Below are 26536 nucleotides of genomic sequence, written 5' to 3' on the forward strand. Positions count from 1 at the left end.
GTTGCTAGTGTCTCAGTCTCAAGCTCCTTGTCTGGTGTTGCTAGTATCTCAGTCTTTACCTCCTTGTCTGGTGTTGCTAGTGTCTCAGTCTCTACCTCCTTGTCTGGTGTTGCTAGTGTCTCAGTCTCCATCTCCTTGTCTGGTGTTGCTAGTGTCTCAGTCTCTACCTCCTTGTCTAGTGTTGCTAGTGTCTCAGTCTCCATCTCCTTGTCTGGTGTTGCTAGTATCTCAGTCTTTACCTCCTTGTCTGGTGTTGCTAGTGTCTCAGTCTCTACCTCCTTGTCTGGTGTTGCTAGTGTCTCAGTCTCCATCTCCTTGTCTGGTGTTGCTAGTGTCTCAGTCTCTACCTCCTTGTCTGGTGTTGCTAGTGTCTCAGTCTCTACCTCCTTGTCTGGTGTTGCTAGTGTCTCAGTCTCCATCTCCTTGTCTGGTGTTGCTAGTGTCTCAGTCTCTACCTCCTTGTCTGGTGTTGCTAGTGTCTCAGTCTCTACCTCCTTGTCTGGTGTTGCTAGTGTCTCAGTCTCCATCTCCTTGTCTGGTGTTGCTAGTGTCTCAGTCTCAAGCTCCTTGTCTGGTGTTGCTAGTATCTCAGTCTCTACCTCCTTGTCTGGTGTTGCTAGTGTCTCAGTCTCTACCTCCTTGTCTGGTGTTGCTAGTGTCTCAGTCTCCATCTCCTTGTCTGGTGTTGCTAGTGTCTCAGTCTCTACCTCCTTGTCTGGTGTTGCTAGTGTCTCAGTCTCTACCTCCTTGTCTGGTGTTGCTAGTATCTCAGTCTTTACCTCCTTGTCTGGTGTTGCTAGTGTCTCAGTCTCCATCTCCTTGTCTGGTGTTGCTAGTGTCTCAGTCTCAAGCTCCTTGTCTGGTGTTGCTAGTATCTCAGTCTTTACCTCCTTGTCTGGTGTTGCTAGTGTCTCAGTCTCTACCTCCTTGTCTGGTGTTGCTAGTGTCTCAGTCTCCATCTCCTTGTCTGGTGTTGCTAGTGTCTCAGTCTCTACCTCCTTGTCTGGTGTTGCTAGTGTCTCAGTCTCTACCTCCTTGTCTGGTGTTGCTAGTGTCTCAGTCTCCATCTCCTTGTCTGGTGTTGCTAGTGTCTCAGTCTCTACCTCCTTGTCTGGTGTTGCTAGTGTCTCAGTCTCTACCTCCTTGTCTGGTGTTGCTAGTGTCTCAGTCTCCATCTCCTTGTCTGGTGTTGCTAGTGTCTCAGTCTCTACCTCCTTGTCTGGTGTTGCTAGTGTCTCAGTCTCCATCTCCTTGTCTGGTGTTGCTCGTGTCTCAGTCTCCATCTCCTTGTCTGGTGTTGCTAGTGTCTCAGTCTCTACCTCCTTGTCTGGTGTTGCTAGTAACTTTTAGTTAATTTAAGTATACTGTAAACTAACGTTATCCTTTCAGTTGAGCGTACTACTGCTTCGCCTGTCTACCGAAAGTTGATGCTGTTGCTATGCAATCTCTTGCTAGCTAGTTAGTATAACAAATACCTAGCTAGACATTTTACGACTTCGGGTGTGTTCTTAAAGTTAATCTAGAATGCCAGAGTGCGCAAATCCAGAGCGTTATCAGATTGTCTGTTCGTAAATTCAGAGCGTTTCACTCTCGGGGCTTACACTGGACGCTCTGGCCGAGGAGGAGGGTTGACCCAAGTGTTCTGACCTCACAACGGCAGTCAAGCACCCAAGCTAACTGGCTAACATTGGCGTACATTGGCTAGCTTGCTAGCTACTTCCATCACAAATGAGAGAACACCCTAGCAGAGCTGGTTAGGCTGTTTTCATGTTATCCAGAGCGTTGGTGACAGTAACTGTGCTGATGGCAACAATTTAATTACGCTTGTTTTTGCTGACGTTTACTGACACCGGCCATATTCAACAGGTGTTGAGTGTTCGTAAATTCATCAGTTATTCTGCGCTCTGGCACACTCAGACGAGAGTGCTCTGAAATCGGAATAGATTGCCAGAATTAACAATGTCGATTGAGAACTCACAACAACTATACCACTTAGCTAAGAATGATGTGAATAATCAAAGCAATAAACGTTGAGTAGTTAGTTAGATAGCAGATAGTTAATATACTGCCTGTTAAGTTTGATGTATTAGTAGCCAACTAACGTTAGGTAGCTAGCTAACATACCGGTACATACTGCTGTAATGCTATGCGGTTTGTAAGGATAGCGTAGCTAACAAATTGTCAGCCAACATAACGTGTAACGTAACTTATTTGAAAAGTTATTACTTTATTACATTGCTCAACATTTTCTTAAGTTGTCATAATTAGTTAAAGCAATGAATTTGTATCCACTCTCGTCTGACTATTTTTCGCCATTTTCTTCAAATCTGAAAGCGTTGTGAAGCCACGCCCATTTTCAGAAGAATTGCATTATGGGCCCTAAAAGCACAGAAATAGTCTCCACTGCAAATATACTTTGTATTTTGGCGAATTTAGTACGACATCCGGGAACTTTTGGCATACTAACTATATCCATACATACTATGACCAATAAGCATAGTATATACTCAGTTCACATCACAAATAGTACAGTTAGTGAGGTTAGTATGAGTAATGGAACACATTTTTTGTATTATGAAACCGTAGCTGCCCTGTAGCATGGAGAAACACCCACCCCTCCTCCTTCTCTATCAATCTATCTCTCCATTCCCAGATCAATTATTCAATCATTTATTCTCTCCTTTCCTATCTCTCCTATCATCAACTTCTCCTTTCCTATCTCTCCTATCATCAACTTCTCCTTTCCTATCTCTCCTATCATCAACTTCTCCTTTCCTATCTCTCCTATCATCCACTTCTCCTTTCCTTTCCTATCTCTCCTATCATCCAATTCTCCTCTCCTTTCCTATCTCTCCTATCATCTACTTCTCCTTTCCTATCTCTCCTATCAGCCACTTCTCCTCTCTTTTCCTTTCCTCTCCATCATATCATCCACTTCTCCTCTTCTTTCCCCTCCATCTTAACATCCACTTCTCCTTTCCTTTCCCCTCCATCATATCATCCACTTCTCCTCTCCTCCCTCCCCTCCCTCCTATCATCCACTCCTCCTCCCTCACCTCCATCATATCATCCACTCCTCCTCCCTCCTCTCCATCATATCATCCACTTCTCCTCTCCTCTCCTCCCTCCCCTCCATCATATCATCCACTCCTCCTCCCTCCCCTCCATCATATCATCCACTTCTCCTCCCTCTCCTCCATCATATCATCCACTTCTCCTTTCCTTTCCTCTCCATCATATCATCCACTTCTCTCCTCCCTCCTCTCCATCATATCATCCACTTCTCCTCCCCTCCCTCCCCTCCATCATATCATCCACTCCTCCTCCCTCCCCTCCATCATATCATCCACTTATCCTCCCTCTCCTCCATCATATCATCCACTTCTCCTTTCCTTTCCTCTCCATCATATCATCCACTTCTCTCCTCCCTCCTCTCCATCATATCATCCACTTCTCCTCCCCTCCCTCCCCTCCATCATATCATCCTCTCCTCCCTCCATCCTCTCCTCCCTCCCCTCCCTGCTCCATCATATCATCCTCTCCCCCCTCCCTCCTCTCCTCCCTCCATCCTCTCCTCCCTCCCCTCCCTGCTCCATCATATCATCCTCTCCTCCCTCCTCTCCTCCCTCCCTCCTCTCCTCCCTCTCTCCCTCCATCATATCCTCCTCTCCTCCCTCCCCTCCATCATATCATCCTCTCCTCCCCCCTCCCTCCCCTCCATCATATCCTCCTCTCCTCCCTCCCCTCCATCATATCATCCTCTCCTCCCTCCATCCTCTCCTTTCTCCCCTCCCTGCTCCATCCCTCTGTGTGTTGCTGTGTGTTGCTGTGTGTTGCTGTGTGTGTCAGTGTATTGCTGTGTGTGTCAGTGTGTTGCTGTGTGTGTGGACATGTTCCAGGTCTCTGGTCTATAGGGTTTACTGTTGCGTGCAGCATTGAGGGCAGCTGCTGCAGTGGTGCAGAGACACACAGAAAGAGAGAGACTGAGAGAGCGAGATGGGTGGGGGAGGGTAAAGCGAGGAGGATGGTGTCAAGTGATGGGTAATAGTGAAAAAGAAAAGGAACTATGAAAGATGAAGAGGGGAGAGCGAAGAGCAATACTGAGTGATAGAGGGAATGAGGCAGCAGAGGTTAGAACTCATCTAATTAACATCCCTCCTGTTCATCCATCTCTCTCCCCCTCTCTCTCTCTCTCTCTCTGCATCTCTCTCCCCCCTTTCTCTCTCTCTCTCACTCTCTTTCTCCCCCCTTTCTCTCACCCCCCTCTCTCACTCCCCCACTATCTCTCTGCATCTCTCTCCCCCACTCTCTCTCTCTGCATCTCTCTCTCCCCCACTCTCTCTCTCTCTACATCTCTCTCTCCCCCTTTCTCTCTCTCGCTCTCTCTCACCCCCTTTCTTTCTCCCCCTCTCTCTCTCTCTCTCTCTCTCTCTCTTTCTCCCCCTTTTCTCCCCTACTCTCTCTCTCTGTATCTATGCTTACATAACAGTGCTGTCTGGCAGTGGGTTGAAGAGAAATCCCTTACACCAGCACTTTACTCATTCGTGTGTGTGTGTGTGTGTGTGTGTGTGTGTGTGTGTGTGTGACACCTTTTCCTACGTCAGTTCTCTTTTAAACTCCACTCAAGGGGAACACTCATTTGAGAACATGGGGTTGTACAAGCTCTACAGAATACATATCTGCTAGCATTAGCATTATCTGGCTGTGATACATATCTGCTAACATTAGCATTATCTGGCTGTGATACATATTTGCTAGCATTAGCATTATCTGGCTGTGATACATATCTGCTAGCATTAGCTGGCTGTGGAAGCAGTCTCACAGAGATAGGTCAACTCAGGCTGCTGCAGAGATATTGTTGTCCATGGAGACCAACACACACACTCTAGCAAACACCGAGTGTTGAATGGAGCGTGTAGCAGAGTGAGCTATTCTAGTGCCCCCATCTGATCACCTCTGGTGCTATGGCTCGGCGCCGGTTGCTACAGAGACATCTATTCTCTGTTGGTTGCTCTCATACATGGCCCACACCTTTATCAGAGAGACTGGAGAGAGACTGGAGAGAGACTGGAGAGAGACATGGCCCACACCTTTATCAGAGAGACTGGAGAGAGACTAGAGAGAGACATGGCCCACACCTTTATCAGAGAGACTGGAGAGAGACTGGAGAGAGACTGGAGAGAGACTAGAGAGAGACTAGAGAGAGACTAGAGAGAGACTAGAGAGAGACTAGAGAGAGACTAGAGAGAGACTAGAGAGAGACTAGAGAGAGACTAGAGAGAGACTAGAGAGAGACTGGAGAGAGACTGGAGAGAGAGAGAGACTAGAGAGAGAGAGACTGGAGAGAGACTAGAGAGAGAGAGACTGGAGAGAGACTAGAGAGAGACTAGAGAGAGAGAGAGACTAGAGAGAGACTAGAGAGAGACTAGAGAGAGAGAGAGACTGGAGAGAGAGAGACTGGAGAGAGAGAGACTGGAGAGAGAGAGACTGGAGAGAGAGAGACTGGAGAGAGAGAGACTGGAGAGAGAGAGACTGGAGAGAGACTGGAGAGAGAGACTAGAGAGAGAGAGAGATTGGAGAGATTGAGACTGGAGAGAGAGAGACTGGAGAGAGAGAGACTGGAGAGAGAGAGACTAGAGAGAGAGAGACTAGAGAGAGACTAGAGAGAGACTAGAGAGAGAGATTGGAGAGATTGAGACTGTAGAGAGAGAGACTAGAGAGAGAGAGAGATTGGAGAGATTGAGACTGGAGAGAGAGAGACTAGAGAGAGAGAGAGATTGGAGAGATTGAGACTGGAGAGAGAGAGAGACTAGAGCGAGAGAGACTAGAGAGAGAGAGAGATTGGAGAGATTGAGACTGGAGAGAGAGAGACTGGAGAGAGAGAGACTAGAGAGAGAGAGACTAGAGAGAGACTAGAGAGAAAGAGACTAGAGAGAGAGAGAGATTGGAGAGATTGAGACTGGAGAGAGACTAGAGAGAGACTGGAGAGAGAGAGACTGGAGAGAGACTGGAGAGAGAGAGACTAGAGAGAGAGAGAGATTGGAGAGATTGAGATTGGAGAGAGAGAGACTAGAGAGAGACTAGAGAGAGACTAGAGAGAGAGAGACTAGAGCGAGAGAGAGATTGGAGAGATTGAGACTGGAGAGAGAGAGACTGGAGAGAGACTGGAGAGAGAGAGACTGGAGAGAGAGAGACTGGAGAGAGACATGGCCCACACCTTTATCAGAGAGACTGGAGAGAAACTGGAGAGAGACTAGAGAGACTAGAGAGAGAGAGACTGGAGAGAGAGAGACTGGAGAGAGACATGGCCCACACCTTTATCAGAGAGACTGGAGAGAGACTGGAGAGAGACTGGAGAGAGACTGGAGAGAGACTAGAGAGAGACTAGAGAGAGACTAGAGAGAGACTAGAGAGAGACTAGAGAGAGACTAGAGAGAGACTAGAGCGAGACTAGAGCGAGACTAGAGAGAGACTGGAGAGAGACTAGAGAGAGACTAGAGAGAGACTAGAGAGAGACTAGAGAGATACTGGAGAGAGAGAGAGACTGGAGAGAGAGAGACTGGAGAGAGACTAGAGAGAGAGAGACTAGAGAGAGAGACTAGAGAGAGACTGGAGAGAGACTGGAGAGAGACTAGAGAGAGAGAGACTAGAGAGAGAGAGACTAGAGAGAGAGAGACTAGAGAGAGAGAGACTGGAGAGAGAGAGACTGGAGAGAGAGAGACTGGAGAGAGAGAGACTGGAGAGAGAGACTAGAGAGACTGGAGAGAGAGAGACTGGAGAGAGAGAGACTGGAGAGAGAGAGACTGGAGAGAGAGAGACTGGAGAGAGACTGGAGAGAGAGAGAGACTAGAGAGAGAGAGAGATTGGAGAGAGAGAGACTAGAGAGAGAGAGACTAGAGAGAGAGAGAGATTGGAGAGATTGAGACTGGAGAGAGAGAGACTAGAGAGAGAGAGACTAGAGAGAGACTAGAGAGAGAGAGACTAGAGAGAGACTAGAGAGAGACTAGAGAGAGACTAGAGAGAGAGAGACTAGAGAGAGACTAGAGAGAGAGAGACTAGAGAGAGAGAGACTAGAGAGAGACTAGAGAGAGAGAGACTAGAGAGAGAGAGACTAGAGAGAGAGAGACTAGAGAGAGACTAGAGAGAGAGAGACTAGAGAGAGAGAGACTAGAGAGAGACTAGAGAGAGAGAGACTAGAGAGAGAGAGACTAGAGAGAGACTAGAGAGAGACTAGAGAGAGACTAGAGAGAGAGACTAGAGAGAGAGACTAGAGAGAGAGACTAGAGAGAGAGACTAGAGAGAGACTAGAGAGAGACTAGAGAGAGAGAGACTAGAGAGAGAGACTAGAGAGAGAGAGACTAGAGAGAGACTGGAGAGAGACTGGAGAGAGACTGGAGAGAGACATGGCCCACACCTTTATCAGAGAGACTGGAGAGAGACTAGAGAGAGACATGGCCCACACCTTTATCAGAGAGACTGGAGAGAGACTGGAGAGAGACTGGAGAGAGACTGGAGAGAGACTGGAGAGAGACTAGAGAGAGACTAGAGAGAGACTGGAGAGAGACTGGAGAGAGAGAGAGACTAGAGAGAGAGAGACTGGAGAGAGACTAGAGAGAGAGAGACTGGAGAGAGACTAGAGAGAGAGAGAGACTAGAGAGAGACTAGAGAGAGAGAGAGACTGGAGAGAGAGAGACTGGAGAGAGAGAGACTGGAGAGAGAGAGACTGGAGAGAGAGAGACTGGAGAGAGAGAGACTGGAGAGAGAGAGACTGGAGAGAGAGAGACTGGAGAGAGACTGGAGAGAGACTGGAGAGAGAGAGACTAGAGAGAGAGAGAGATTGGAGAGATTGAGACTGGAGAGAGAGAGACTGGAGAGAGAGAGACTGGAGAGAGAGAGACTAGAGAGAGACTAGAGAGAGAGATTGGAGAGATTGAGACTGTAGAGAGAGAGACTAGAGAGAGAGAGAGATTGGAGAGATTGAGACTGGAGAGAGAGAGACTAGAGAGAGAGAGAGATTGGAGAGATTGAGACTGGAGAGAGAGAGAGACTAGAGCGAGAGAGACTAGAGAGAGAGAGAGATTGGAGAGATTGAGACTGGAGAGATTGAGACTGGAGAGATTGAGACTGGAGAGATTGAGACTGGAGAGAGAGAGACTGGAGAGAGAGAGACTAGAGAGAGAGAGACTAGAGAGAGACTAGAGAGAGAGAGACTAGAGAGAGAGAGACTAGAGAGAGACTAGAGAGAGAGAGACTAGAGAGAGACTAGAGAGAGACTAGAGAGAGAGACTAGAGAGAGAGACTAGAGAGAGACTGGAGAGAGAGAGACTGGAGAGAGAGAGACTGGAGAGAGAGAGACTAGAGAGAGAGAGAGATTGGAGAGATTGAGACTGGAGAGAGAGAGACTGGAGAGAGAGAGACTAGAGAGAGAGAGACTAGAGAGAGACTAGAGAGAGACTAGAGAGAGAGATTGGAGAGATTGAGACTGTAGAGAGAGAGACTAGAGAGAGAGAGAGATTGGAGAGATTGAGACTGGAGAGAGAGAGACTAGAGAGAGAGAGAGATTGGAGAGATTGAGACTGGAGAGAGAGAGAGACTAGAGCGAGAGAGACTAGAGAGAGAGAGAGATTGGAGAGATTGAGACTGGAGAGATTGAGACTGGAGAGAGAGAGACTGGAGAGAGAGGGACTAGAGAGAGAGAGACTAGAGAGAGACTAGAGAGAAAGAGACCAGAGAGAGAGAGAGATTGGAGAGATTGAGACTGGAGAGAGACTAGAGAGAGACTGGAGAGAGAGAGACTGGAGAGAGAGAGACTGGAGAGAGACTGGAGAGAGACTGGAGAGAGAGAGACTAGAGAGAGAGAGAGATTGGAGAGATTGAGATTGGAGAGAGAGAGACTAGAGAGAGAGAGACTAGAGAGAGACTAGAGAGAGACTAGAGAGAGACTAGAGCGAGAGAGACTAGAGCGAGAGAGAGATTGGAGAGATTGAGACTGGAGAGAGAGAGACTGGAGAGAGACTAGAGAGAGACTGGAGAGAGAGAGACTGGAGAGAGAGAGACTGGAGAGAGACATGGCCCACACCTTTATCAGAGAGACTGGAGAGAGACTGGAGAGAGACTAGAGAGAGAGAGACTAGAGAGAGAGAGACTGGAGAGAGAGAGACTGGAGAGAGACATGGCCCACACCTTTATCAGAGAGACTGGAGAGAGACTAGAGAGAGAGAGACTAGAGAGAGAGAGACTGGAGAGAGAGAGACTGGAGAGAGACATGGCCCACACCTTTATCAGAGAGACTGGAGAGAGACTGGAGAGAGACTGGAGAGAGACTAGAGAGAGACTAGAGAGAGACTAGAGAGAGACTAGAGAGAGACTGGAGAGAGAGAGACTGGAGAGAGAGAGACTGGAGAGAGAGAGACTGGAGAGAGAGAGACTGGAGAGAGACTAGAGAGAGAGAGACTAGAGAGAGAGAGACTAGAGAGAGACTAGAGAGAGACTGGAGAGAGACTGGAGAGAGACTAGAGAGAGACTAGAGAGAGAGAGACTGGAGAGAGAGAGACTGGAGAGAGAGAGACTGGAGAGAGAGAGACTAGAGAGAGACTGGAGAGAGAGAGACTGGAGAGAGAGACTAGAGAGACTGGAGAGAGAGAGACTGGAGAGAGAGAGACTGGAGAGAGAGAGACTGGAGAGAGACTGGAGAGAGAGAGACTAGAGAGAGAGAGAGATATTGGAGATAGAGAGACTAGAGAGAGACTAGAGAGAGAGAGACTAGAGAGAGAGAGAGATTGGAGAGATTGAGACTGGAGAGAGAGAGACTAGAGAGAGAGAGACTAGAGAGAGACTAGAGAGAGAGAGACTAGAGAGAGAGAGACTAGAGAGAGACTAGAGAGAGACTAGAGAGAGACTAGAGAGAGACTAGAGAGAGAGATTGGAGAGATTGAGACTGTAGAGAGAGAGACTAGAGAGAGAGAGAGATTGGAGAGATTGAGACTGGAGAGAGAGAGACTAGAGAGAGAGAGAGATTGGAGAGATTGAGACTGGAGAGAGAGAGAGACTAGAGCGAGAGAGACTAGAGAGAGAGAGAGATTGGAGAGATTGAGACTGGAGAGATTGAGACTGGAGAGAGAGAGACTGGAGAGAGAGAGACTAGAGAGAGAGAGACTAGAGAGAGACTAGAGAGAAAGAGACCAGAGAGAGAGAGAGATTGGAGAGATTGAGACTGGAGAGAGACTAGAGAGAGACTGGAGAGAGAGAGACTGGAGAGAGACTGGAGAGAGACTGGAGAGAGACTGGAGAGAGAGAGACTAGAGAGAGAGAGAGATTGGAGAGATTGAGATTGGAGAGAGAGAGACTAGAGAGAGAGAGACTAGAGAGAGACTAGAGAGAGAGAGACTAGAGAGAGAGAGACTAGAGCGAGAGAGAGATTGGAGAGATTGAGACTGGAGAGAGAGAGACTGGAGAGAGACTAGAGAGAGACTGGAGAGAGAGAGACTGGAGAGAGAGAGACTGGAGAGAGACATGGCCCACACCTTTATCAGAGAGACTGGAGAGAGACTGGAGAGAGACTAGAGAGAGAGAGACTAGAGAGAGAGAGACTGGAGAGAGAGAGACTGGAGAGAGACATGGCCCACACCTTTATCAGAGAGACTGGAGAGAGACTAGAGAGAGAGAGACTAGAGAGAGAGAGACTGGAGAGAGAGAGACTGGAGAGAGACATGGCCCACACCTTTATCAGAGAGACTGGAGAGAGACTGGAGAGAGACTGGAGAGAGACTAGAGAGAGACTAGAGAGAGACTAGAGAGAGACTAGAGAGAGACTGGAGAGAGACTGGAGAGAGACTAGAGAGAGACTAGAGAGAGACTAGAGAGAGACTAGAGAGAGACTAGAGAGAGACTAGAGAGAGACTGGAGAGAGAGAGAGACTAGAGAGAGAGAGACTGGAGAGAGAGAGACTGGAGAGAGACTAGAGAGAGAGAGACTAGAGAGAGAGAGACTAGAGAGAGAGACTAGAGAGATGGGGAGAGGAATGGATAGAGACTAGAGAGAGAGAGACTAGAGAGAGAGAGACTGGAGAGAGAGAGACTGGAGAGAGAGAGACTAGAGAGAGACTGGAGAGAGAGAGACTGGAGAGAGAGACTAGAGAGACTGGAGAGAGAGAGACTGGAGAGAGAGAGACTGGAGAGAGAGAGACTGGAGAGAGAGAGACTGGAGAGAGACTGGAGAGAGAGAGACTAGAGAGAGAGAGATTGGAGAGAGAGAGACTAGAGAGAGACTAGAGAGAGAGAGACTAGAGAGAGAGAGAGATTGGAGAGATTGAGACTGGAGAGAGAGAGACTAGAGAGAGAGAGACTAGAGAGAGACTAGAGAGAGAGAGACTAGAGAGAGAGAGACTAGAGAGAGACTAGAGAGAGACTAGAGAGAGACTAGAGAGAGACTAGAGAGAGAGAGACTAGAGAGAGACTAGAGAGAGAGAGACTAGAGAGAGACTAGAGAGAGAGAGACTAGAGAGAGAGAGACTAGAGAGAGACTAGAGAGAGACTAGAGAGAGAGAGACTAGAGAGAGAGAGACTAGAGAGAGACTAGAGAGAGAGAGAGAGACTAGAGAGAGACTAGAGAGAGAGAGACTAGAGAGAGACTAGAGAGAGACTAGAGAGAGAGAGACTAGAGAGAGACTAGAGAGAGAGAGACTAGAGAGAGACTAGAGAGAGAGAGACTAGAGAGAGAGAGACGAGAGAGAGACTAGAGAGAGAGAGACTAGAGAGAGAGAGACTAGAGAGAGACTAGAGAGAGACTAGAGAGAGACTAGAGAGAGACTAGAGAGAGAGACTAGAGAGAGACTAGAGAGAGACTAGAGAGAGAGAGACTAGAGAGAGAGAGACTAGAGAGAGACTGGAGAGAGACTGGAGAGAGACTGGAGAGAGACTGGAGAGAGACTGGAGAGAGAGAGACTAGAGAGAGAGAGACTAGAGAGAGAGAGACTAAAGAGAGACTAGAGAGAGACTAGAGAGAGAGAGACTAGAGAGAGAGAGACTAGAGAGAGAGAGACTAGAGAGAGAGACTAGAGAGAGACTAGAGAGAGACTAGAGAGAGAGAGACTAGAGAGAGAGAGACTAGAGAGAGACTAGAGAGAGAGAGACTAGAGAGAGAGAGACTAGAGAGAGAGAGACTAGAGAGAGACTAGAGAGAGAGAGACTAGAGAGAGACTAGAGAGAGAGACTAGAGAGAGAGACTAGAGAGAGAGACTAGAGAGAGACTAGAGAGAGACTAGAGAGAGACTAGAGAGAGAGAGACTGGAGAGAGACTGGAGAGAGACTGGAGAGAGACTGGAGAGAGAGAGACTAGAGAGAGAGAGACTAGAGAGAGACTAGAGAGAGACTAGAGAGAGAGAGACTAGAGAGAGAGAGACTAGAGAGAGAGACTAGAGAGAGACTAGAGAGAGACTAGAGAGAGAAAAAAAATTGGGACAAACACCAAATCGAAACTCTGCAAGCAGAATTCTGCAAAGATATTGTCTGTATACAACGTAAAACACCAAATAATGCATGCAGAGCAGAATTAGGCCGATACCTGCTAATGATCAAAATCCAGAAAAGAGGCTTAAATTCTACAACCACCAGAAGTGATTCCCAAACCTTCCATAACAAAGCCATCACCTACAGAGAGATGAACCTGGAGAAGAGTCCCCTAAGCAAGCTGGTCCTGGGGCTCTGTTCACAAACACAAACAGACCCCACAGAGCCCCAGGACAGCAACACAATTAGACCCAACCAAATCATGAGAAAACAAACAGATAATTACTTGACACATTGGAAAGAATTAACAAAAAAACAGAGCAAACTAGAATGTTATTTGGCCCTAAACAGAGAGTACACAGTGGCAGAATACCTGACCACTGTGACTGACCCAAACCTAAGGAAGCTTAGTGAGCATAGCCTTGCTATTGAGAAAGGCCGCCGTAGGCAGACTTGGCTCTCAAGAGAAGACAGGCTATGTGCACACTGCCCACAAAATGAGGTGGAAAACTGAGCTGCACTTCCTAACCTCCTGCCCAATGTATGACCATATTTCCCTCAGATTACACAGATCCACAAAGAATTCGAAAACAAACCCAATGTTGATAAACTCCCATATCTATTGGGTGAAATACCACAGTGTGCATCACAGCAGCAAGATTTGTGACCTGTTACCACAAGAAAAGGTCAACCAGTGAAGAACAAACACCATTGTAAATACAACCCATATTTATGTTTATTTATTTTCCCTTTTGTACTTTAACTATTTCTACATCATTACAACACTGTATATAGACACAATATGACATTTGAAATGTCTTTATTCTTTTGGAACTTCTGTGAGTGTAATGTTTACTGTTCTTTTTTTATTGTTTATTTCACTTTTGTTTATTGCTTTGGCAATATTAACATATGTTTCCCATGCCAATAAAGCCCTTAAATTGAAATTAAATGAGAGAGAGATAGAGAATTTCAGAACTCGGGAGATTTAGCAAGTTTACTCATCTCTGTTGGTGTGCAACAGCCCTCAGTTGTTTCACATACATCACACTGGTGTCACTCAAACACATACATCACACTGGTGTCACTCAAACACATACATCACACTGAAGTGTCACTCAAACACATACATCACACTGGTGTCACTCAAACACATACATCACACTGGTGTCACTCAAACACATACATCACACTGGTGTCACTCAAACACATACATCACACTGGTGTCACTCAAACACATACATCACACTGAAGTGTCACTCAAACACATACATCACACTGGTGTCACTCAAACACATACATCACACTGAAGTGTCACTCAAACACATACATCACACTGGTGTCACTCAAACACATACATCACACTGGTGTCACTCAAACACATACATCACACTGAAGTGTCACTCAAACACATACATCACACTGGTGTCACTCAAACACATACATCACACTGGTGTCACTCAAACACATACATCACACTGGTGTCACTCAAACACATACATCACACTGGTGTCACTCAAACACATACATCACACTGAAGTGTCACTCAAACACATACATCACACTGGTGTCACTCAAACACATACATCACACTGGTGTCACTCAAACACATACATCACACTGGTGTCACTCAAACACATACATCACACTGGTGTCACTCAAACACATACATCACACTGGTGTCACTCAAACACATACATCACACTGAAGTGTCACTCAAACACATACATCACACTGAAGTGTCACTCAAACACATACATCACACTGAAGTGTCACTCAAACACATACATCACACTGGTGTCACTCAAACACATACATCACACTGAAGTGTCACTCAAACACATACATCACACTGGTGTCACTCAAACACATACATCACACTGAAGTGTCACTCAAACACATACATCACACCTGTTCAAATAGACAAAGACCGTCTTCATGATTTCCTTTGCCTCCTCTTTAATGAGTTGAAAAGTAATTTTGGTTCAAATCCCTGTGGAATGTTTCTTTATTTATAAACTTAATCCCAGTTCAGTCCCTGTCTGGTTTTCCGGTCGGTTAATTTAAAATGGCCTGTCTTTATCTCTGGGTAGTAATGTTGAATATTTCTCTCCCTCCGTCTCCCCTCTCTCGCTCTCTCTCCCGCTCTCTTTCTTTCTCTCTTTCTCCCTCACTCCCTCTGCGCCCCCCCCCTCTCTGTTTCTCTCCCCCTCCCTCTCTCTCACTCGCTCCCTCTATCTCTGTAGGTAACGCTTGTCCCTACATCGTAGACGATCCTAATGAAGACACCATCAGTGTTCTAGTGCGCCTCATCACAGAGAAGAAAGGTACTAGTCCCTTTATGATGACGTCACTGTTTCTGATGATGTCACTGCTTCTGCTTATGTCATAGGCCTGAACGTAAAGCAACCCCTAGCCTTTACCCCTTCTGTGTTGGTGATCTGAAAGTGAAAAAGATGGGTGTAGGCTCTCCTATGCTCATCACAAGACCAGGTTTAGGCATATTGCTTACTACTATACAGTCTGTTCAGATCTGCAAACACAGAGAGACGTCTCTGCTAATAGGGTTGTGGGTTTTGAAACCACTAACTTCATCAATACGAGATAATAGCCAATTGAGTTTGAACGCGGTCATCACACTGATCTGATTTCATCCACTGTCAATAATATCTTCCCTAAAAATCTGTGTGTGCGTGTGCGTGTGCGTGTGTGCGTGTGTGCGTGTGTGCGTGTGTGTGCGTGTGTGTGTGTGTGTGTGTGTGTGTGTGTGTGGTTGTGTGTGTGTGTGTGTGTGTGTGTGTGTGTGTGTGTGTGTGTGTGTGTGTGTGTGTGTGTGTGTGTGTGTGTGTGTGTGTGTGTGTAATCACTCCTACAGTTATGTATGTAGTAATGAAAGTATTTGCTGAAGTGCTGTATGTGTTGTAGAGAATGCTGCTGCCCTGGAGGAGCTGCTACTGGAGTACGAGAGTAAACAGATGGCCATCAGCAAAGCCTCCTCAATCAAGTGAGAACCCTATATATAATACATGCATAGACATACCTACCTTAAACAGTGTTCTGCTTAGTCATACTGGGTGAGAGCAATGACTGTACACAGTGTCTTCAGAAAATATTCATACCCCTTGACTTATTCTACGTTTTGTTGTGTCACAGCCTGCAATCAAAATGGATGACATTTATTTATTGCTCACCCATCTACACACAATACACAATAATGACAAAGTGAAAATATGTTTTTAGAATTTTTTTGCAAATTTATTGAAAATTAAATACAGACATATCTCATTGACATAAGTATTCACACCCCTGAGTCAATACTTTGTAGAAGCACCTTTGGCAGTAAATACAACTGTGAGTCTTTCTGGATGAGTCTCTAAGAGATTTCCACGCCTGGATTGTGCAACATTAGGCAATTATTTTTTTCTAAATATGTCAAGTTCTGTCAGAATGGTTGTTGGTCATTGTTAGACAGTCATTTTCAGGTCTTACTATAGATTATCTAGCAGATTTAAGACACAACTGTAACTCGGCCACTCAGGAACATTCACTGTCTTCTTGGTAAGCAACTCCAGTGTATATTTGGCCTTGTGTTTTAGGTTATTGTCCTGCTGAAAGGGAAATTCATCTCCCAGTGTCTGGTGGAAAGCAGAGTGAACCAAGTTTTCCTCTAGGATTTAGACTGTGCTTAGCTCCATTCCTTTCTTTTTATCCTATCCTTAACAATGACAAGCATACCCATAACATGATGCAGCCACCACTATGCTTGAAAATATGCAGAGTGGTACTCAGTAATGTGTTGTATTGGATTTGCCCCAAACATAACAATTTTGCAGTTTTACTTTAGTGCCTTGTTGCAAACAGGATGCATGTTTTGGAATATTTTTATTCTGTACAGGCTTCCTTCTTTTCACTCTGTCATTTAGGTTAGTATTGTGGAGCAACTACAATGTTGTTGATCCATCCTCAGTTTTCTCCTATCACAGCCATTAAACTTTGCAACAGTTTTAAAGTCACCATTGGCCTCATGAAATCCCTGAGAGGTTTCCTTCCTCTCCGGCAACTGAGTTAGGAAGGACGTCTGTATCTTTGTAGTGACTGGGTGTATTGATACACCATCCAAAGTGTAATTAACCATGCTCAAAGGGATATTCAATGTATTTTTTATTTTATTTTTACCCATCTACCAATAGGTGCCCTTCCTTGCCAGGAATTGGTCTTTGTGGTTGAATCTGTGTTTGAAATTCACTGCTCAACTGAGGGACATTACATATAATTGTATATGAGGTAGTCATTCAAAAATTATGAATGAGTTCATGCAACTTATTATGTGACTTGTTATTAAGCAAATCTTTTCTCCTGAACTTATTTAGGCTTGCCATTAAAAAAGGGTTGAATACTTATTGAACGTAGACATTTCAGCTTTTCATTTTTAATGAATTTGTAAAAATTTTGAAAAACATAAGTCCACTTTAACATTGTGGGTATTGTGAGTAAGTCAGTGACAAAACATCTCAATTTAATATATGTTTTTATTCAGGCTGTAACACAAGAAAATGTATTCATACATAGTATTCATTTTTTATATCTGTGTCCATATTGTCCATGAGTTTCTAGTAAAATAGACCATAATGGTTAATGAGAAAATAGCCAATCAAGTAATCAATTATCTCAATTCCCACCAGTTTGACGCCAAAACATTGACAACAAATATATTTTGACATAGTAAAATACATTTATTTTCCTTAGTTTGTAAAAAATATTTCATGCTGAAACCCTCATATTAAAACACTAGTGGTATTCACTAAGTTGACGGTTTATATTTAGTATAATGTTTTACACCTTTGTCATTCTATTTTTTTATTTCAAATCATCTTACTTAATTATTTCATATTTTACATATGATAAAGCCACACAGTGGGCCAGAGATAATTAGACACCTGTGATAATCTGAAGTACTCAAAAGGGCCACTAGATGTTTTGTGATTAGATTACAAAAAATCATTGAAAGATACCAACATTCTGGTAGTTTACTGGTACACTTAGAAAGTTTCCAGTAATATACCCTCCCTTTGAGACCCTCTTCCTATGTGAAGACGCAATAGCACATCTAAGCCAAATGAGGTCAGATGGTGTCTCATAAAGACATGACAGTTTGAGCTACTCCAGGAAGTGATATTGCAGGCTACGTGAGTGCTGCCCCCTCTCATCGAGTAACTCAAGTTAAAGGCCGACCGGGGTACTGCAAGCTACAATTAATCAGGGGTGTCAAACTCCTTCCATGGAGGGCCTAGTCTGCTGGTTTTAGTTTTTTCCTTTCAATTAAGACCTAGACAACCAGGTGTGGAAAGAGCCTTACTAATCAGTGACCTTAATTCATCAATCAAGACACTCGGCCCTCCGTGGAAGGATTGTCGTCAAAACGTCTTTTTATTTACACGAAGACTGACCACACAGTTTTCTGTTTTTCCGTTCACTAAAATGGTGGAACCTGTTTTCTGCTAACGATGCCTACAGTACCACGGTCGGCCTTGAACTCCTGTGCCTTCACACACACTGACCGACCGACCGACCGACCGGTTCTCTATACCCTGTGCTGTAAAACAGGTTACAGGACAGGGTATAGAACACAGGTTACAGGACAGGGTATAGAACACAGGTTACAGGACAGGGTATAGAACACAGGTTACAGGACAGGGTATAGAACACAGGTTACAGGACAGGGTATAGAACACAGGTTACAGGACAGGGTATAGAACACAGATTACAGAACACGGTGTAGAACACAGGTTACAGGACAGGGTATAGAACACAGATAACAGCAGAAGGATATATGGTACAGCTTAATGGAAAAGCCCTATAGATTATGTCTGTCGGTCAGATGTTCTGAAATGTTCTGCTGTTCTCTACTGTGAGTTTGTCAGCTTGCGTTCTGGAACGCTCTACATACTCACACATACAAGCATTATGCACACACGCACACAAACACACATACCTTTTCTGTGGTCCAGGGGTAACCAGAGGTTAGTGGGGGTCGTTGGGGTCAGAGAAGCATTACAGGACCCTCCCACACAATGGAACAATAGGCAGCTCTGCACTGAGTGGTTTCATGAAGGCTGGGATGGCAGAGCCGCTTGGACACTGTGCATTTTAATAAAGGGAGGGCTCTGCCAGTTGCCAGGCGTTTCACTGGTAGGCCAGGGGGTTCAGTAGGCTAGGGGCTTCAGTAGGCCCAGGGCTTCAGTGGGCCAGGGGCTTCAGTAGGCCAGGGGCTTCAGTAGGCCCAGGGCTTCAGTGGGCCAGGGGCTTCAGTAGGCCAGGGGCTTCAGTGGGCCAGGGGCTTCAGTAGGCCCAGGGCTTCAGTGGGCCAGGGGCTTCAGTAGGCCAGGGGCTTCAGTAGGCCAGGGGCTTCAGTAGGCCAGGGGCTTCAGTAGGCCAGGGGCTTCAGTAGGCATGGGGCTTCAGTAGGCATGGGGCTTCAGTAGGCCAGGGGCTTCAGTAGGCCAGGGGCTTCAGTGGGCCAGGGGCTTCAGTAGGCCTGGGGCTTCAGTAGGCCTGGGGCTTCAGTAGGCCCAGGGCTTCAGTGGGCCAGGGGCTTCAGTAGGCCAGGGGCTTCAGTAGGCCAGGGGCTTCAGTAGGCCAGGGGCTTCAGTAGGCCAGGGGCTTCAGTGGGCCAGGGGTTTCAGTAGGCCAGGGGCTTCAGTAGGCCAGGGGCTTCAGTAGGCCAGGGGCTTCAGTAGACCAGGGGCTTCAGTAGGCATGGGGCTTCAGTAGGCTAGTGGGGTTGATTTCTGAAGAGGGCGATGTAGTTGGACAGAAACCAGATGTGGGGTATTGCTGTTTGTCCCTACCCTATTACACACACACACACACACACACACACACAGACACAGACACACACAAACACATGCATACGCCAAAACCATGTAAAAGTGTGTGTTTTGCATGTGTGGCGCACTATGGTCATTTCCCCGTCTGTGTGTGTGCCTGCATACCTGCTCATACATGTTCTCTCTCTCTCCCAACTCCAGGTTCCCGGTGCTGTCTCCTTTGACTCAGTTCCTCTCCTTACCCAGACTATGTCCTCACCAGTCTCACCTCCACACCATCTCTGGTCTGTCTGGTCTGTCTGGCCCCCGACACGGCTACTGCTGCTCCCGCTGTGCCCAGAAGAAATGGCCCCCCATCCTCCTGCCCCCCTTCGGCCCCCTCAAACCCCCACAGTTCCTGCTGACCCCCCTCAAACCCCCTCAGTCTCTCCTGTTACCCCCTCGGGACCTCCAGGCCCTCCAGAAGACTCCTCTCCTGTCCCCTGTGGACACACATCACTCCGCCACTAAGATCTCCCAGACCCCCAGGGCTGGGTCAGGGTTACTCCCTGAGGGGAAGTGGAGGATGCCTGGGGAGGTGACCCGGTCTGTTGGGAGGTGAGGATGGAAACACACACACACACACATATACTGTTCCTAGGTGTGAGCATTGTGTACATACAGTTGAAGTCGGAAGTTTACATACACCTTAGCCAAATACATTTAAACCCAGTTTTTCACAATTCCTGACATTTAATCCGAGCACAAATTCCCTGTCTTAGGTCAGTTACGATCACCACTTCATTTTAAGAATGTGAAATGTCAGAATAATAGCAGAGAGAATGATATATTTCAGCTTTTATTTATTTAATCACATTCCCAGTGGGTCAGAAATTTACATGCACTCAATTAGTATTTGGTAGCATTGCTTTTAAATTGTTTAACTTGGATCAAACGTTTTGGGTAGCCTTCCACAAGCTTCCCACAATAAGTTGGGTGAATTTTGGCCCATTCCTCCTGACAGAGCTGGTGTAACTGAGTCAGGTTTGTGGGCCTCCTTGCTCGCACACGCTTTTTCGGTTCTGCCCACACATTTTCTAAGGGATTGAGGTCAGGGCTTTGTTGTCCTTAAGCCATTTTGCCACAACTTTGGAAGTAAACTTGGGGTCATTGTCCATTTGGAAGACCCATTTGCGATGGGCTTTAATTTGCTTTAACTTCCTGACTGATGTCTTGAGATGTTGCTTCAATATATCCACATAATTTTCCTTCTCATGATGCCATCTATTTTGTGAAGTGCACCAGTCCCTCCTGCAGCAAAGCACTTCTACAACATGATGCTGCCACCCCAGTGCTTCACGGTTGGGATGGTGTTCTTCGGATGCAAGCGTCCCCCTTTTTCCTCCAAACATAACGATGGTCGTTATGGCCAAACAGTTCTATTTTTGTTTCATCAGACCAGAGGACATTTCTCCAAAAAGTACGATCTTTTTCCCCATGTGCAGTTGCAAACCGTAGTCTGGCTTTTTTATGGCTGTTTTGGAGCAGTGCCTTCTTCCTTGCTGAGCGGCCTTTCAGGCTATGTCGATATAGGACTCATTTTATTGTGGATATAGATACTTTTGTACCTGTTTCCTTCAGCATCGTCACAAGGTCATTTGCTGTTGTCCTGGGATTGATTTGCACTTTTCGCACCAAAGTACGTTCATCTCTAGGAGACAGAACGCGTCTCCTTCCTGAGCGGTATGACGGCTGCGTGGTCCCATGGTGTTTATACTTGTGTACTATTGTTTGTACAGATGAACGTGGTAACTTCAGGAGTTTGGAAAAAGATCCCAAGGATGAACCAGACTTGTGGAGGTCTACAATTTTTTTCTGAGGTCTTCGCTTATTTCTTTTGATTTTCCCATGATGTCAAGCAAAGAAGCACTGAGTTTGAAGGTAGGCCTTGAAATACATCCACAGGTACACCTCCAATTGACTCAAATTATGTCACTTAGCCTATCAGAAGCTTCTAAAGCCATGACATCATTTTCTAAGCTGTTTAAAGGCACAGTCAACTTAGTGTATGTACACTTCTGACCCACTGGAATTGTGATACAGTGAAATTATAAGTGAAATAATCTGTCTGTAAACAATTGTTGGAAAAAGTACTTGTGTCATGCACAAAGTAGATGTCCTAACCGACTTGCAAAAACTATAGTTTGTTAACAAGAAATTTGTGGAGTGGTTGAAAAAGGAGTTTTAATGACTCCAACCTAAGTGTATGTAAACTTCCGACTTCAACTGTACGTAGGTATATCCATGCGCCGTGTGTCAATCTTCCGTTTGATTGACAGGTTTCAGGTGGCTCAGATTCAGGAGCAGAGGCCTGGTTCCATGGAGATGACATTCTGCCCAGAGTCGAGTGACTCAGACTCAGTGGAGGATTCATCTCTGCTGGGGGCGAACAAGTCATCCTCGTCATCATCCTCATCAGCTGCCAGGGGTACACAGGAGGTGACGGTTACTTCCTGTCTTGCTGATTCTCCCTCTCATCTTTCTCTCGTTTTATTTTCACCTCCTCTATTCCTCTTTCCAGTCCACAGAACATTCTGCTTTTTGGAGTGCTGTTGAGTTCTCTCAGGAGACCCTGACCCTGCACACAGAGGACGTTAGATCATATTCTTCTAGTGACCGCTGAATTATGGAATAGTAACACATTGCCTGTCATTGTGGTGCGGGGAAGAACTCCCTCCACCACACACACACCCTCCCTAGTTAGTCATTAGTGACAAAAACACACACGTCTAGCTCAGCAGGTTTAAACGTGACACACACAATCACGACACACTTACGTTTTGTCAGTGCTGACGAGTGAATGAATTAAATTGTATTTTTGCGTCAAATTGCCAGTTGGCATCCCATCCCTGACAGTTAGTGAGGAAGCTACTGACCCCTGGTGGTGACATTGGGAACACACACCACCTCTCACGTCCTGCCTGTAAGGCACATTCCCATGAAGCAACATCCTGTGAGTCAACGATCAACCATTCTAATAATCTCTCTCTCTCTCTCTCTCTCTCTCTCTCTCTCTCTCTCTCTCTCTCTCTCTCTCTCTCTCTCTTTCTCTCTCTCTTTCTCTGTCTCTCTTTCTCTTTCTCTCTGTCTCTCTCTCTCTCTCTTTCCACTTGCTCTCTCTCTTACAGGTTAACAGCTAAACATTCGCAGAGAGGAATGCTGGGTAAAAATAACTCTACCTCGCTGATCGATGGATGTGATGGGATTCCAAAATGGCGACCAGAGAAGTTGATTATCCTCCTCGTTACGATTTGGGAAGTTAGCCTGGGTGCTTGTTGGGAAGTTAGCCTGAGTGCCAGACAAAGGGAAACCCTTCTATTTATAACACAAACAAGTTGTATTTTATCCTATTGTCTTTAGAGGCAGGGAGACGAGAGGAGGAACAAACTATGAATTAACCCAACCGTGTGGTTGTGCTTCCATAAGACTCTGGACAGGTTGGAGGACCTTAACACCGTCTGCACGCGACACTGTGCAATACACACACACACACACACACACACACACACACACACACACACACACACACACACACACACACACACACACACACGGAGGTAGGCCTACATAGACACATAGCACACATACAAAAAATAACAAGTATTATTATTATTATAGGAAACCACTCCAATTTGTAGTGCAGAAAACTTTTAATCATTTTTCTAACACTTTCAGCTGTTTTGACTTGTTATATTTGAAATGCTGATTAGCGTAAGTTTTAGGCCTTCTTGATAATGTTGAATGTAGTCTCCAACATTGACAGAGAGACATGATAATATACAAACAGCATGAACTACATGTTGGACTATTTTGGTCTTATAGATGGAATTTAACTTCATTTAGTTTCTGATTCAAGTTGAACATGTGGTAACAGTGGTGTAAATGACTGTATATACTGTATGTACATAGGGATGTGAATAATGAAACTCTTAGATTTGTACAGAGGAGGGTCAGACAGAGTCAGGGACAGGGTCGGGGACAGAGTCAGGGAGAAGATCAGGGACAGGACAGAGTCAGGGACAGGGACAGGAACAGAGTCAGGGACAGAGTCAGGGACAGAGTCAGGGACAGAGTCAGGGACAGAGTCAGGGACAGAGTCAGGATCAGGGACAGGACAAAGTCAGGGACAAGGTCAGGACAAAGTCAGGGACAGGACAAAGTCAGGGACAGGACAAAGTCAGGGACAGGACAAAGTCAGGGACAAGGTCAGGGACAAGGTCAGGGACAAGGTCAGGGACAAGGTCAGGGACAGAGTCAGGGACAGAGTCAGGGACAGAGTCAGGGACAGAGTCAGGACAAAGTCAGGACAAAGTCAGGATCAGGGACAGGACAAAGTCAGGATCAGGGACAGGACAAAGTCAGGGACAGGACAAAGTCAGGGACAGGACAAAGTCAGGGACAAGGTCAGGACAAAGTCAGGGACAAGGTCAGGACAGAGTCAGGGACAAGGTCAGGGACAGAGTCAGGGACAGAGTCAGGGACAAGGTCAGGGACAAGGTCAGGGACAGAGTCAGGGACAAGGTCAGGGACAAGGTCAGGGACAAGGTCAGGACAGAGTCAGGGACAAGGTCAGGACAGAGTCAGGGACAGAGTCAGGGACAGAGTCAGGGACAGAGTCAGGGACAGAGTCAGGGACAAGGTCAGGGACAGAGTCAGGGACAAGGTCAGGGACAAGGTCAGGGACAAGGTCAGGGACAGAGTCAGGGACAAGGTCAGGGACAGAGTCAGGGACAAGGTCAGGGACAGAGTCAGTCAGGGACAGAGTCAGAGACAGAGTCAGTCAGGGACAGAGTCAGGGACAGAGTCAGTCAGGGACAGAGTCAGGGACAGAGTCAGTCAGGGACAGGGTGTGGGTTTGCCAGTAGTTTGTGGTGCTTATTTTGACACACTTAAATATGTCCCAGGCATTTTGGGGGAGATGTGCTTTGTCCTGTAACTTCCTCTCTCCTGGCGTGTCACAGAGCTACACTGACCATTGATCAGTGCCATCCTGCTCCATGTGGCACTTAGCTCAAACCATGACCTCACTTCCTGCCTTGTGACAATTGCCTTTCAACAAACATAGAATAAGTTAGTAGGATAATCAACTAGTCTCTTTTTCCCCCAAAGATAAACACTACAGATGCATTATTCATTCCATTTTCATTCAACTGTTATTACGTATTGCTACGCACACACACGCACACACACAAACACACACAAACACATAAACACAAACTTTCCTACTCTTCCGAGGAGAGCATGCAGACAGTCACTATCATCTCTGGGTAATCTGAGTAAAAACTGTATCCTAAAGGAAACTACATTATCATAGGAATATTTTGACTTTGACCATCTCAATGTCATTCCCTCAGCTGCATTTCACGTGTTTTTACTTCAGTGTTTTTGTTTGTTATTTAAATAGATTTCCGAGTAGTGGCCGACGTAGCTGCTTCACTGTGGAAACACAGTTTGGGTTTTGCAGTTTACATTTGATAAAAGGTGGATGATGATCAGGATCCAGTTGAACAATTTTTTAATATTCTGTATGTTGCTGTTTTTGCAGTTTAGAACCATTGTCTGGATTTGATCATTTTTATTGGTTGAACATTTCCATGTTTTTATGTGATTTATTATAACATGTTATAAACTGAAGTGTTGCAGAAAGGAAAACAACTCATCTTCTCTACATTGTAGATTTGTATTTATTATGATATTACATTTTTCTCTATGATATTTCTACTCTTGAAATAAATGAGCGGTTTATTGTGACTCGTCTGCGTGTGGTTTGTGTTATAATGCATGAACTCTCCACGGTAAACACGCGTGTGAGTCTATATAAGGGCCCAAAAAATAAAGGCTGTCGACAAAAACTGATCAAACATGGATGATGTCAACAAAAACTGATCAAACATGGATGATGTCGACAAAAACTGATCAAACATGGATGATGTCGACAAAAACTGATCAAACATGGATGATGTCAACAAAAACTGATCAAACATGGATGATGTCGACAAAAACTGATCAAACATGGATGATGTCAACAAAAACTGATCAAACATGGATGATGTCGACAAAAACTGATCAAACATGGATGATGTCGACAAAAACTGATCAAACATGGATGATGTCGACAAAAACTGATCAAACATGGATGATGTCGACAAAAACTGATCAAACATGGATGATGTCGACAAAAACTGATCAAACATGGATGATGTCGACAAAAACTGATCAAACATGGATGATGTCAACAAAAACTGATCAAACATGGATGATGTCAACAAACATTGATCCACTATCAGCACAGTAAATTGACAGGAAGTTAAATACGTTGACAGGATGTTAAATACGTTGACAGGATGTTAAATACGTTGACAGGAAGTTAAATACGTTGACAGGAAGTTAAATACGTTGACAGGAAGTTAAATACGTTGACAGGATGTTAAATACGTTGACAGGATGTTAAATACGTTGACAGGAAGTTAAATACGTTGACAGGATGTTAAATACGTTGACAGGATGTTAAATACGTTGACAGGATGTTAAATACGTTGACAGGATGTTAAGTGAGCCTTTGGTGCCCTCTAGTGCAGTACGGGAAATCTTCGCACAAATAAATACACTGAACAAAAATATAAACGCAACACGTAAAGTGTTGGTTCCATGTTTCATGACCTGAAATAAAAGATACAAGAAATGTTCCATACTCACAAAAAGCTTTTTTCTCTCAAATGTTGTGCACAAATTTGTTTACATCCCTGTCAATGAGCATTTATCCTTTGCGAAGATAATCCATCCACCTGACAGGTGTGGCACACCAAGAAGCTGATTAAACATCATGATCATTACACAGATGCACCTTGTGCTGGGACAATAAAAGGCCACTCTAAAATGTGCAGTTTTGTCACACAACACAATGTCACTGATGTCTCAAGTTTTGAGGGAGCGTGCAATTGGCAGGCTGACTGCATGAATGTCCACCAGAACTGTTGCAATAGAATTTAATGATAATTTCTCCAACGTCGTTTTAGAGAATATGGCAGTACGTCCAACCGGCCTCAAACCACAGACCACGTGTAATCAAAAGTTTGGACACACATACTCATTCAAGGGTTTTTCTTTATTTTTACTATTTTCTACATTGTAGAATAATAGTGAAGACATCAAAACTATGAAATA

General features: G+C 45.5%; 1 protein-coding gene across 1 annotated transcript in view; it reads left to right on the forward strand.

Annotated features, from left to right (window-relative positions):
- The window catches only part of relt (RELT TNF receptor), a 40035-nt gene extending 18040 nt beyond the window's left edge, over positions 1 to 21995 (forward strand). The window contains exons 6-10 of the mRNA XM_038982521.1: positions 14753 to 14833; positions 15432 to 15510; positions 19535 to 19930; positions 21652 to 21811; positions 21894 to 21995. Of these exons, the coding sequence (XP_038838449.1) occupies positions 14753 to 14833; positions 15432 to 15510; positions 19535 to 19930; positions 21652 to 21811; positions 21894 to 21995 (818 nt within the window). The remainder of the gene's footprint in view (positions 1 to 14752; positions 14834 to 15431; positions 15511 to 19534; positions 19931 to 21651; positions 21812 to 21893) is intronic.
- The last annotated feature ends 4541 nt before the right edge of the window (positions 21996 to 26536 follow it).

Source organism: Salvelinus namaycush, unplaced genomic scaffold (assembly GCF_016432855.1).
Source record: "Salvelinus namaycush isolate Seneca unplaced genomic scaffold, SaNama_1.0 Scaffold12, whole genome shotgun sequence".
NCBI classification, from domain to species: Eukaryota; Metazoa; Chordata; class Actinopteri; order Salmoniformes; family Salmonidae; genus Salvelinus; species Salvelinus namaycush.